The sequence below is a fragment of the Hyposmocoma kahamanoa genome, unplaced genomic scaffold, assembly GCF_003589595.1.
Source record: "Hyposmocoma kahamanoa isolate Upper Pololo Valley unplaced genomic scaffold, ASM358959v1 183, whole genome shotgun sequence".
Classification (NCBI taxonomy): domain Eukaryota; kingdom Metazoa; phylum Arthropoda; class Insecta; order Lepidoptera; family Cosmopterigidae; genus Hyposmocoma; species Hyposmocoma kahamanoa.
This window is the reverse complement of record NW_020653714.1, coordinates 569-11767: the sequence shown is the minus strand read 5'-3', so window position 1 is coordinate 11767 and position 11199 is coordinate 569. Positions and strand designations below refer to the sequence as shown.

The following is an 11199-nucleotide window of genomic DNA, read 5'->3' as shown; positions in this document are numbered from 1 at the left end:
CTTCACACTGAACAGCGAAATTGCTCTTGTAGTTCGATTGAACTGGTCCGTAAGCAAAAGTATGTATTAGTTTGTAACTTTTGTAAGTCACAATGCCATTTATGGGTACGCATTTGTCAAAGTTCAGAAAATAATTTTTGCTTATGATGGTCAATATTCGAATGCATGAATTACATGGAAAAAACTGACTATTTGTATTTCATATTAATTGATGCCCACGACCATTTGCATTTGTATTTACATAATGTAAACTATTTCCAGAGTATTGATCAACGCCATCTAGACACGAGACGGAATTTCGACCTTTTCCAGAGTTACGATCTGCAGTATGGAGATTAGCAATCCTCTTGGCTTTATTGGTCCATGATTCGCACGAAGCGTTACGCTTCCACATTTATATGGCGAATGGCCATGGAGTGGAATTCCTTGCTTGCACTCTTATTCTCTGAACGGTACAACTTGGGCCTTTTCAAGGCGAGAGTGAATTGGCAATATTTAGGTGTGCATGCTCCGTCGTCGTGACTTTCCATCACGTGAGATGACGGTCAAATGCGCACTTATATTTTTATCGAAAAAATTCTTTTTCATTATTTGGTTTTAGTTCATTGCAATAATAATGTACATTTTTCACTGAATAAATTTATTATTACCAATTTATAATTCTGCCTAAACTACTATTCTGTCACGTACAATCCGCTGGAAACCAGTTTTTTTTTGTTGTCAGTTAAAAAGCCAAACCAGCAGTTGTCACGTAAAAAAAGCCCAAATCGAGAGTTTTTAGACACCTTGTAGGACACTTAAACCTCCCGAATTTCAGCAATGGAGAGTGCACTTGTTCACCCCATTCACACCCACTGTAGAAGCGCCGCAAGTGAAAGACCCTTTCCTGACCAAGCACCCGTACTGCGCTGCGCAGGATGGATCCGTATATAATGCGCCTCTTATTCTCTCAGTCAATTCGGAAGAGGGATTATACCCTGCAGCTGGTAAGAATTCAAGAATTTTTCCACAGCGACTACCACCTAAAATATTCACATACTTTCGAGAACACTAATATGAGATCCATCTACAATAAGAATAAAGATTATTTCGAAACAACACCGATCAAAAACTATGCCAAAAGAATGTAAGAAGAAATATCCATATTTATACTAGAACTAAATTACTTTCTTTTTAACGATATTCGGGTCACCAATGTTAATTGGTTTTACTTTTGCTTCACCATCATCGTGTATGATGTAAAAGAGATAATTGTATGTCCAAACGAATCCAGTTATTAGGTTTTCGCGATTGTTACACGTACGAAACGAACCTTCTTTTTTCGTATCTAAGTCACGTATATTTGTTTTTCAAACAAACCAACGTTTCGAACTCTTGACGTGACTTGACCACTTCAGTCAGACGTGAACATGGGAGTAAAGGGCCCAAAACGTTGGCTTGTTTGAATAAAACAAATATTTTTTGTTATTTAGATCCGAAAAAGTCGGTTTCATTTGTTATGTATATAAGTATTGGTGAAATTACATACACATGGAACTTGCCAACTTATGTCTTAGGGTGACGAGCGCAGTGGAAGTGCCCCTCAGATTTTTGTAATTTGTAACTCTGAGTGGCACTGCAACTGTTACCACTGTAGTCACTGGGTATTATAAAAATAAAAATACGTGAGTAACATTTAAGGTCAGGACACACAGACGCGCTACAGCGGGAAAAGCGGTTTGGGGGCGGACCTGTGGGAAGCTAATGCGTACTGGGGCGTGCCGCACAGCAGTCCAGCAGCGGTGTAACACTCATAAGCAACCACGTTTCATTTTCTGCTTAGATTTTAAAGAAAGCACCATATCTCTGTCGGATAATGTTCAACACAAAATTGTGCGTTTATTCGCGTTACGGAAGCAACGCATAAGAAATTTCGACCGAATTCATACTGAAACTTAATAAAAAGACACTCAAGAGTTGTAAAAAAATACAACATGCAACGGTATAATAAATGTGGACGGTTGCATAGAACTCAATGGAATACAGCGTACCGCACCCTCCCCGCGTTTGCCCCGGACACGGCGCGCGCCTGTTTGTCATAGAGTGTCTGTTTGTCACTCGGTTTCAATGTCACTCGAACATTACAAAAAATCCCGGTCCCGATACCGCCTCTATGTGGTCAAAACGATAATGATATCTTCTACTAGCGTATCAGAGCGATCCCAAGCTTCTGGAAGAGCTGGAAGCCAACTGGGAGCAACTGTCCAGCTATATCTTCGAATACAACGACACATTACCGCTGGAGCGCCGACGCGAGGTTGCCATAAAGATAAAGGACAAGTATTTGGCCGGCAAGCCTGTTGGACAGGAGACTTTCTCACAACTTGTACAGGTATGAAACTTCAAGTCTAGGTCAAATAAACCACCGTATCTGCTCCCTTGATGTAATAAGGCATGTCATCTGCCAAATTACAACTTTTCAGGAGAGAGATTTAAGGGGTCTAGGAACGAAATTATTCGATAACTTCCTAAGCATAAAAAATGAGGTAGCTCTCAGCTCGAATTCTAATTTTTCACTTAGGCACTACTTAATACGGTTCATTTTGCTTGGATCGAGGGTCAGGGACTCTAGATTTATATCAGAATTTATTATTTCACAAACGAAATTAAAGTCGTTTGAAAAATGTTTATCGTATACTATACGTGTTATATTTAGTTCCGTTGATATAAAAAAAAGATCATTGGTATATGTGGAGTAACCTGTTGAATACAGCGGTTTTCTTGTAAAATTTCGAGGTGAGTTTGTGTTTTTTTCTACAAGGTTTCCCTAGTCCGGAGCTATGAAAAAAAAAAATGTATTATATTATAACGTTATGGCATTAATAGAAAGACCCCAGTTTACGCGTGCTTCCTGGACCTCTCCAGGTCCTTTGATCTGGTTTCATATAATGTATTATGGGATAAACTATATAATGACACCACTTTGCCGCGTGAAATAACGGACTTGTTCAGGTATTGGTACAATAACCAAAGCAACTATATCAGATGGGGAAGTGCTACTTCGGACTGTTATGGATTGGAATGCGGGGTGAGGCAGGGGGGGCTGAGCTCGCCCAAACTTTTCAATCTGTATATGAATAGACTCATCGATGAGCTGAGCCGCACTATGGTCGGATGTCATATTGACGGAATGTGTGTTAATAATATAAGTTACGCTGACGATATGGTGCTGCTCAGTCCATCGATTAGAGCACTTATGTCTATGTTGCAAATTTGTGAGTCATACGCTGTGGCCCATGGACTCAGGTACAATGTTTCGAAGAGCGAGCTGATGGCATTTAAGGCAGGTACTAAGTGTTACAATATTATACCTAATCTAACACTTTGCGGCGCTCCTTTAAAAATAGTTTCGAAATTTAAGTACTTGGGTCACTGGGTCACGGATGACCTATCTGACAATAGCGACATCGAGAGGGAGCGTAGGTCGTTGGTTGTTCGTTGTAACATGTTCGCCCGCAGGTTTGCACGATGTACGAGACAAGTAAAGATTACACTGTTTAAATCTTATTGTCAGTCCTTTTACACGTGCAGTCTGTGGGTCAACTATACGCAGAGGACATACAACGGCCTGCGCGTGCAATACAACAACGCGTTCCGGGTGTTGCTGGGGCTGCCGCGCTATTGTAGCGCCTCGGGGATGTTTGCGGAGTCGCATACAGACGGTTTTGCAGCCATCATGCGCAAGAGGTGTGCCTCGATGCTAAGCCGCTTGCGCGGCAGCCCCAACCGCATCCTGAGCGCGTTGTCTGCACGCTGGGACTCGCCGATGTTCGCACACTGGATGCGACTTCATACCATACCATCAGTCGCATAGTTTTATTTTGTTTCTTTTTTATTTTGTTTTTTGTATTTTTGTATTGTGTAACTAACCCTTAGAATTAAGCATTTTGTAATTTTAACTAACAATCTATGGACCCAGTTCCGAAATAAATGATTATTATTATTATTATTATTATTGTAATTTAAGTGACATATTTATTATTATTTTGATATGTGAATAATTTTAGTGACTAAAATAATTTGAACCTCGTTCTACCTCTGCTCTTATCGTTATCCCTGATACAGGGCTCATATGTGCAACTTAATTTTAATTTTGAAACGTTTATCATATGAATGCTTTAAATATATTGGGTATTGAGTCCTACCGGGTATTGAACCCGGGACCGACCGTTGTTGATAAATTGGTCATAGACCACTGTGTATGACCAATTTATCATAGCGTCGCCTTACTTTCTCAAACTCGTATCATAAAGCACAAAGTTACTGAAATGCAAAATATGGATTGTATATACAAATTTCGCAGGTTGATTTCACATCACATTTCTTTCATATTCACACACTGGCTTTCACCTATTCTTGAAGTAAGTACGTCCAAATTAACACCCTTGATAAGAAACTTAAAATAAATAGAAAGTTTTGCCATCTCCTGAAAAATCTCTCTTTATAAGATACGAGTTTGAGAAAGAAAGGCATCGATAGGTCATGTTATAGGTTAGTGAACCTATTTAAAGGTATTAATATGATAACACTTACAAAACCAGCACAAAAAATCTTTTTTTAACGCACACGCTTATAGCTCCGCACTAGGGTGACCCTGTATCGCGGGTACTATGGACACATAGACAACCACAAATTACACCCAAACTCTCGAGAGAAATAAATGTGGATTATACAAATATTTCTCTAGGCCCTGAAATCGAATCCGGGACCTCGTGAGTTGCAGCCCAGTATGGTAACCGTTCGGCCACAGAGACAATAATTATGCTAAGTCGACCGAGATGTTGGAGACAAAGAGATATTTTATAGTTTATCAGGCCCTAGGTGACCGTCTCTTCACAAAGGACGTGGGCAAATTAGCTCAGGTTCAAGCAAAGAAATCCAGGCAGCCGGTGTATGTCTACCGGTACACATTTCGTGGAAACTTCAGCCTTTACAATCTCATGGCAATGAACAAGATCAACTACGGTAAGTACTTATATTTTTATAAACTAAAGTAACTTGTATGAAAGTAAGTTCCAACTGTATGTCCACTGCTCAGTAACAACAGTGCCGTCGCTAGCCAATGTAGCGCCCGGGTGCAATTAATATCCTGGCGCCCTCTAGTAGGTCAGCGATCAAAATGGAATACTTAGTTATATTTTCTCCAATGATCGGAAATTCGGGTGTAAATGGTGCAATTATAAATGAAGAGAACGCGATGTGGAGGCGGAGCGGGCGGTGCTCGGCGCCCCCTAAAACCCTGCACCCGTTTACGCAACAAATCCTGTACCGTAAGTATCTAAAGCCGGCACTGAGTAACAACAATATATATTGGCCAACCCGAGGTAATCCGGTGTCCACCACATCAAGAATATGTCGCAGACCCGCTAAACTAATGAAGTACCTATTATTGAGATTCTTTGTGTAATGACTTTTTTTATAATATCAAGTGACGGGACGAACAACTCGTGCGCCTGATGGTAAGCTGCGCGCCTGTCCATAACAGTTATAGTGCAACTCAGAGCTTTAATCGCAAAGATCTAAGGGGCACTGCCACTGCGCCCGTCACCTTGAGACATAAGTTGACCAGTCCCATGTTCCATTTCACCAGCACACTTACCCTTCAAAACCGGGCACATTAATGCAGGCATTACTTTCAACTTGGCGGCTGAAATAGGTAAAATGGCAATACTTAGTTGTTATGATTATTAATATAAGGTTTTTCAACAAGAACTTTGTTTTGTAAATCAAAATAAAACAATAAATTTAGATGACAATGATTCCAATTTTTACTGTATTAAAAAAAACTAAGGTTTGGCATTGCGAATGAAAAATTATATCTGATAAATGTCCACCACGACCACAGTTACGATGTCGATTCTTTCATCAAAGTTTTTAATCACTTTTTGACAAAATGGTGGGTTTATTTCGTTAATCACTTCACGAATTTTGAGTTTTAAGGCTGCAATCGATTCGATTGGCTCCGTATAGACTCTGTCTTTAACATAACCCCATAAAAAATAATCCACCGGTATTAAATCACATGATCGAGCTGGCCACTTAACGACTGAATTGCGTGAAATTATGCGATCGGAAAATTTGGTTTGCAATAAATTCTTTGTTTTGGTGACTGTGTGACTTGTGCTCGACAACGCTGCAGCATGTAGTTAATTATATTTGGTACATTGGAATGTACACTTAGCGGTCTGGTCTAGCGCCTCTCACAGAGGCCTAGCGCCTCTCACAGAAGCCTTGCTCTCAATTCTTGAATGCAAAATTTAATTTGAAATGGACCATGAGCTTTTCGGTGAAGGAAATCGTCGTGAGGAAACCTGCACGTGGAAGAAGGTTCTCAACCATCGGGTATCGTGTGAGGGCCTGATTGGGCCGTTAGCATTCTTCCCATCGCAGATTACTAAGTTTTAGGATTATATTGTGTCTTTATATACACACAACGACATTTTACACGCCACCCAAATTTTAAAATCACAATTTTTTTCTTTTAGTACGACTCAACATTAAAATAGTGAGATATAACACCACAAATTTATCAAAAAAAAAATACGTTTGTAGCTGATATGCTATTCTCTAGTGGATACACTGGGCTATTCTCTAACGTGACCGCGCAACCCTCGACGCTTTGCCAGCGCTGAATCAAAGAGAATTTAAGCACTACCTACGTTTACGCTGAATGACCAAATCGGTCTTCGTTAAGTGACATTAAGCGACACTAGCGCTCAGCGTCGAGATCGGCGGCGAATGAAACTAATTTCAACGCTGAACTTTGACAGTTTTGTATGGAGTTTGGTATTCTCTAACGAAATACGGCCTCGACTTCGCCCATAACCTCGATTTTGACTGCCAAATCTAAAAGCTACAATTTTGTTGCCGTGAGCTAGCGAAATCTTTTGTAAATCAGTAATCAATCAATCAATCATTAATGACAAGAATTAATGTATTGATCGTGTTTTAATTGTTATTTGAGCATAATAATGGCTCCAAATTTGTCTGTTATACTTTTCATAATAAAAAAGACAAAATAAAGTGTCGATTATGAAAGCAAATTATAAATTTCTCACTATTTCTCGGAATATTTATTTCATTCCACATTATTGGGTAAGATTTAATAAACACCCTGGCAGCTAATTTCATACCCTAGTTACCGACATAAATCGACGGTCCGGAACATAGTTTGCTATTTACTATTTATAGCGAGCGCTAGTGTCGCTTAATATCACTTAGCGAATACCGATTTGGTCATTCAGCTCTGGCACAGCGTCAAGCGCAACACGTTAACACTGCCGGGCATACGTTTGGATCCTTACCGTGAATATCGTAAGGGATTGCCTACTTACAGCTCCACAAAATTTCTTTATTACAATAGAATAAAAATTTAAACATTAAAGAAATTTCCTGTCTTATCTTGTGATCCAATTTATATGAACAAAGCAAATCGATACCTCCAAGGGAAGTTTATATTTTGATAAATTTCTGTTATGTTTGTAAACAGCCAATTTACTGATATGATATTATGCTTCCAGAATCTTGTAAAAAAAAATATTAAGAAAAACAAAATTCTGAAAAAAAAAAGAAAAAACGACTACTTTGTCAAACAAAATAAATAAACATAAAACAAAATAAAAACAGAACAAGTCAAAAAATTAAGTTGGCGTAGGTGTCGAAATTTTTAAGCGTCACCGTCGTAGGCGCTCGCTTCTTCTCAATTTACTTTATAGGAATTCGTATATTGCAGGTACGAGCCACGCTGACGATTTTCTCCACATCACCAAGCTCGCAAAAATCACCGATGACTCCGAAGATGATAGACTGATGACTGAAGCTCTTCTTGATATTATCTATAGCTATGCAAGCACTGGGTAATGGAAACTAAGATAATACTACCTACAATATCAGCGGTGATCTTAGCTGATGAAAAAAAAAACAGTTAATTTTAATTTGATTCAACTATCCGTCAATAGTCCAGTCAGTTTTGGACAGAATAGTAATAACATAATAGTTATAGTTTGTGTACATCATTTGTGAAAACGATACTCTCCAATGTTCCTAATAACGTGCAAAAGAATTATCGTTAGCGTATCGTGGTAGAGGTCACTTTGACCTTTAGTGGATACTAATGACCTCAGGGGTTGTAAACATTTAAATAGTTTGATAGTAAGGAAACATATTAATTAAATATTCGGTATTTTTATGCACGTCAAAAGGAAATTGATGTATTTTATATTTTTGAAATTATAAAATTGCACCACAAGTCACCGACTGAGTGCAATTCGTGTAGATTAGTTATATTCACACATATATACAATGTGTTGATTTCTCGCCTTATTTACAGAGGTCATTCTGTATCCGAAACTGAACCCAAACACAAAAAAAATTGAAAAAATTCCTAATTCTTATTTTTTATTTAATTGCGGTAACCAAGATTGATTCAAAGGTCATTGACTTGCACTACACGTATCACAGGTACCGGCAAGCAGTTGAACAATGACCTATGCGCCGTATGCGCAGAAACTCATGTATTTTATATCTATTTGGTGGCAGGGTACGAGTACGTGTAGGGGGGAGTATCGTATCGAGCGCGTGATTGGTAGATCATCAGTTGACATCGCGCATACGTTCTAGTTTTTCACGAAATGCAACGTGGTTTGTGTAAACAAGAGTTAGTGCAAAAAACCACTACCATGTGCATTAACCATCAAGTAATTATATAGGGTGGCCGCAGTGGAGATGAAGTAAAGACGAGAAAATATGATGTATAACTATATTAAATTTCCAAAAAAGTATTTCTTAAACTAAATAATTTTAAGAACGTCCGAAGTTAGGTACGTTAGGTCTAAAAGTACTTATACGAAAAAAGATCTTAACTAAAGGAATTTAGTCTACGTCCGATGTTAGGAACGTTGGGCCGAAAAGTGTCTCATAATTATAATTAAAATGACGAGTTTTGCATCGGTCACGTTGCAATGCACGGGGCGCGCGTTCCGGGGTGCGCGAATGCAAGTGCATTGAACTGACGTTTTAGGTATGTGTGTTATGCAAATCTGGATACATAACAAAGTGCGTTTTTATGGCATGATGTGAAACGTTTCGTTACGAAGATTACGAGTGTTCGAAGAATTGCGCGTAAAAATCGTCTCTGGTTTCTTACTACTTTTTCTGTTGTGAAGAATGCTAACGCTAACGCTAACTTGAAACGAAACTCTGCATATCTATGGCTGGCTCCGGTACAGAGCACAGATATACACGGACATGCCTCAATTTCATTTATTTTTAAGTTACATCATTGACTTTTATTATCTTAATCACGCGATGCCAAAATTGCGACGGTTTTGTTGGAAATCGGCGACCGGTCGCTGGGAATTGTGGGCTTGGGCTGAAAGTCCGGTGAATGATCGCTATTGCCATGCTATTTGGCACAAACTATAGCCTATATTATAGTCCCACTGGTGGTCACAGGCCTCCTCTCACACTAAGAGGGCTAGAGCTACAGTTCCCACGAGGGATGATGTGGATTTGCTCATTACGTTTTCCTTCACTGAAAACCTCATAGTCAATTTCAAATTTAATTACGCAAGTAAATTCCGAAAACTCAGAATTTCAAGCCCAGATTCAAACCGACACTGCTTGAGAGACTGTACGTCAGGTTTGGATACAAGTTTTAGAAATGTTTGACAATGATAAGCATATCTAGTAACAAGTAGTGCAACCCCCTCGAAACTTAGGGATGTCACATTATTATTTTAATTGTACTCAAAAATTGCAAAACATAACTTGAAGAAATTAAAATTATTCATCAGATCATTCCCGTGCTATATTGAAATAAATTTTGTCAAATGCAGTTAAGGAAAAAAGAAAGAAAGAAAATACATTTATTTGTTTACCACAATGACACAACAAAAGAAAAAAAAACGAAACAAAAACACAAAAAATAACAAAAAGAATAGATTAAATTAAAACACAAACTATTCACGCAAACAGTAAACAGAACACTAGACTTAAAGATATTTACATAGTAATCTTTTTATACCAGTATCGTGGAACAAAAAAAAAATAAAAAAAATAAAATCATTTCAATGGAGCTATTAATCTCCAAACAAGAAGCGACCATGAAGCTTTACTTTCGTCTCTTGTAACAAAAAAATTATATCGATAAACAGAAAATTGAAAATTTATTAAATAAGACTGTCCGATGATACGAAATACCACCACCGATAATAAATATTTTTGGTGCGGCAAGTGAAAAAATGTATCATAATGGCGCAGCCACACAGAACGTTATTTGAAATATTTTAACGCTTCAATTCTACAATGTACGGAGCGTGCGAACCGCACTAGGCAACTCGAGTGCGCCGCGACATTTTCCGATCCGTGCACGTCACGCGGAGGGTGGCACACATACAAGCCACGCTGCTACGTATGAATGGAGTCACAATATTTATCTTATTATACTATGGTAAAACTTTCAGAACACCACAACTGAGCAATGGTAGGCCTTGGTTACCAGTGGTTCCTGGGTCTCCTGACATCAACTACTTAGAGATCTCGTCGCCGATCAACATGGAAATGAAAACTAGCTCCGACTTCGGACTGCGTAGCTTCTGGGACTGCCTGGGTTTCATTGAGAATGAGAATTACCCGGACTGTGTTAGGGACATTAGTTCATAATACTTGAATACTGATGTGCAACTCTATGGCTTCTTGCCATGGATTGTTATTACGTTGTGCCAAGTGCGATTTTAAAGATGAATAAAGCCAAGTTTTCTGTTGGTTTGTCTGTTAATATGTATCAATTTAGAACCAGCATATATAGGCGATCGTTTATTAAGAATCATTACGCGTTTGTAACGTTACAGAAACTTCAGTACCGCCTGCATCATTGTTTCTAACTTATCACCGCTTTTGAAACCAATATTAGCTCGATCGAAACACCATAACAACGAGGACGAAATTTTTATAAACACTGAAGTTTCAAAACTACTTATGTGTCATCGAACCCAGTCTCTCACTCTGGCAGGCACAAATCTAATCATAGGTGGAGTTCATAGAGTATATAACCAGAAATAGAGACGAAATAAGGGTCATACATTCGTGGTAACTCATCAGTGATACATCACTTGTAAATATCAACTCTCAGTCGCACTGAAATATAGACAGCGTCAACAA

At 38.6% G+C, this 11199-nt stretch overlaps 1 protein-coding gene across 1 annotated transcript in view; it reads left to right on the top strand.

Annotated features, from left to right (window-relative positions):
• The window catches only part of LOC113226220 (venom carboxylesterase-6-like), a 12296-nt gene extending 1312 nt beyond the window's left edge, over positions 1-10984 (top strand). Inside the window, exons 3-7 of the mRNA XM_026458781.1 lie at positions 782-986; positions 2187-2371; positions 4854-5004; positions 7772-7895; positions 10503-10984. Of these exons, the coding sequence (XP_026314566.1) occupies positions 782-986; positions 2187-2371; positions 4854-5004; positions 7772-7895; positions 10503-10701 (864 nt within the window). The 3' untranslated portion in view covers positions 10702-10984. The remainder of the gene's footprint in view (positions 1-781; positions 987-2186; positions 2372-4853; positions 5005-7771; positions 7896-10502) is intronic.
• Positions 10985-11199: the final 215 nt, after the last annotated feature.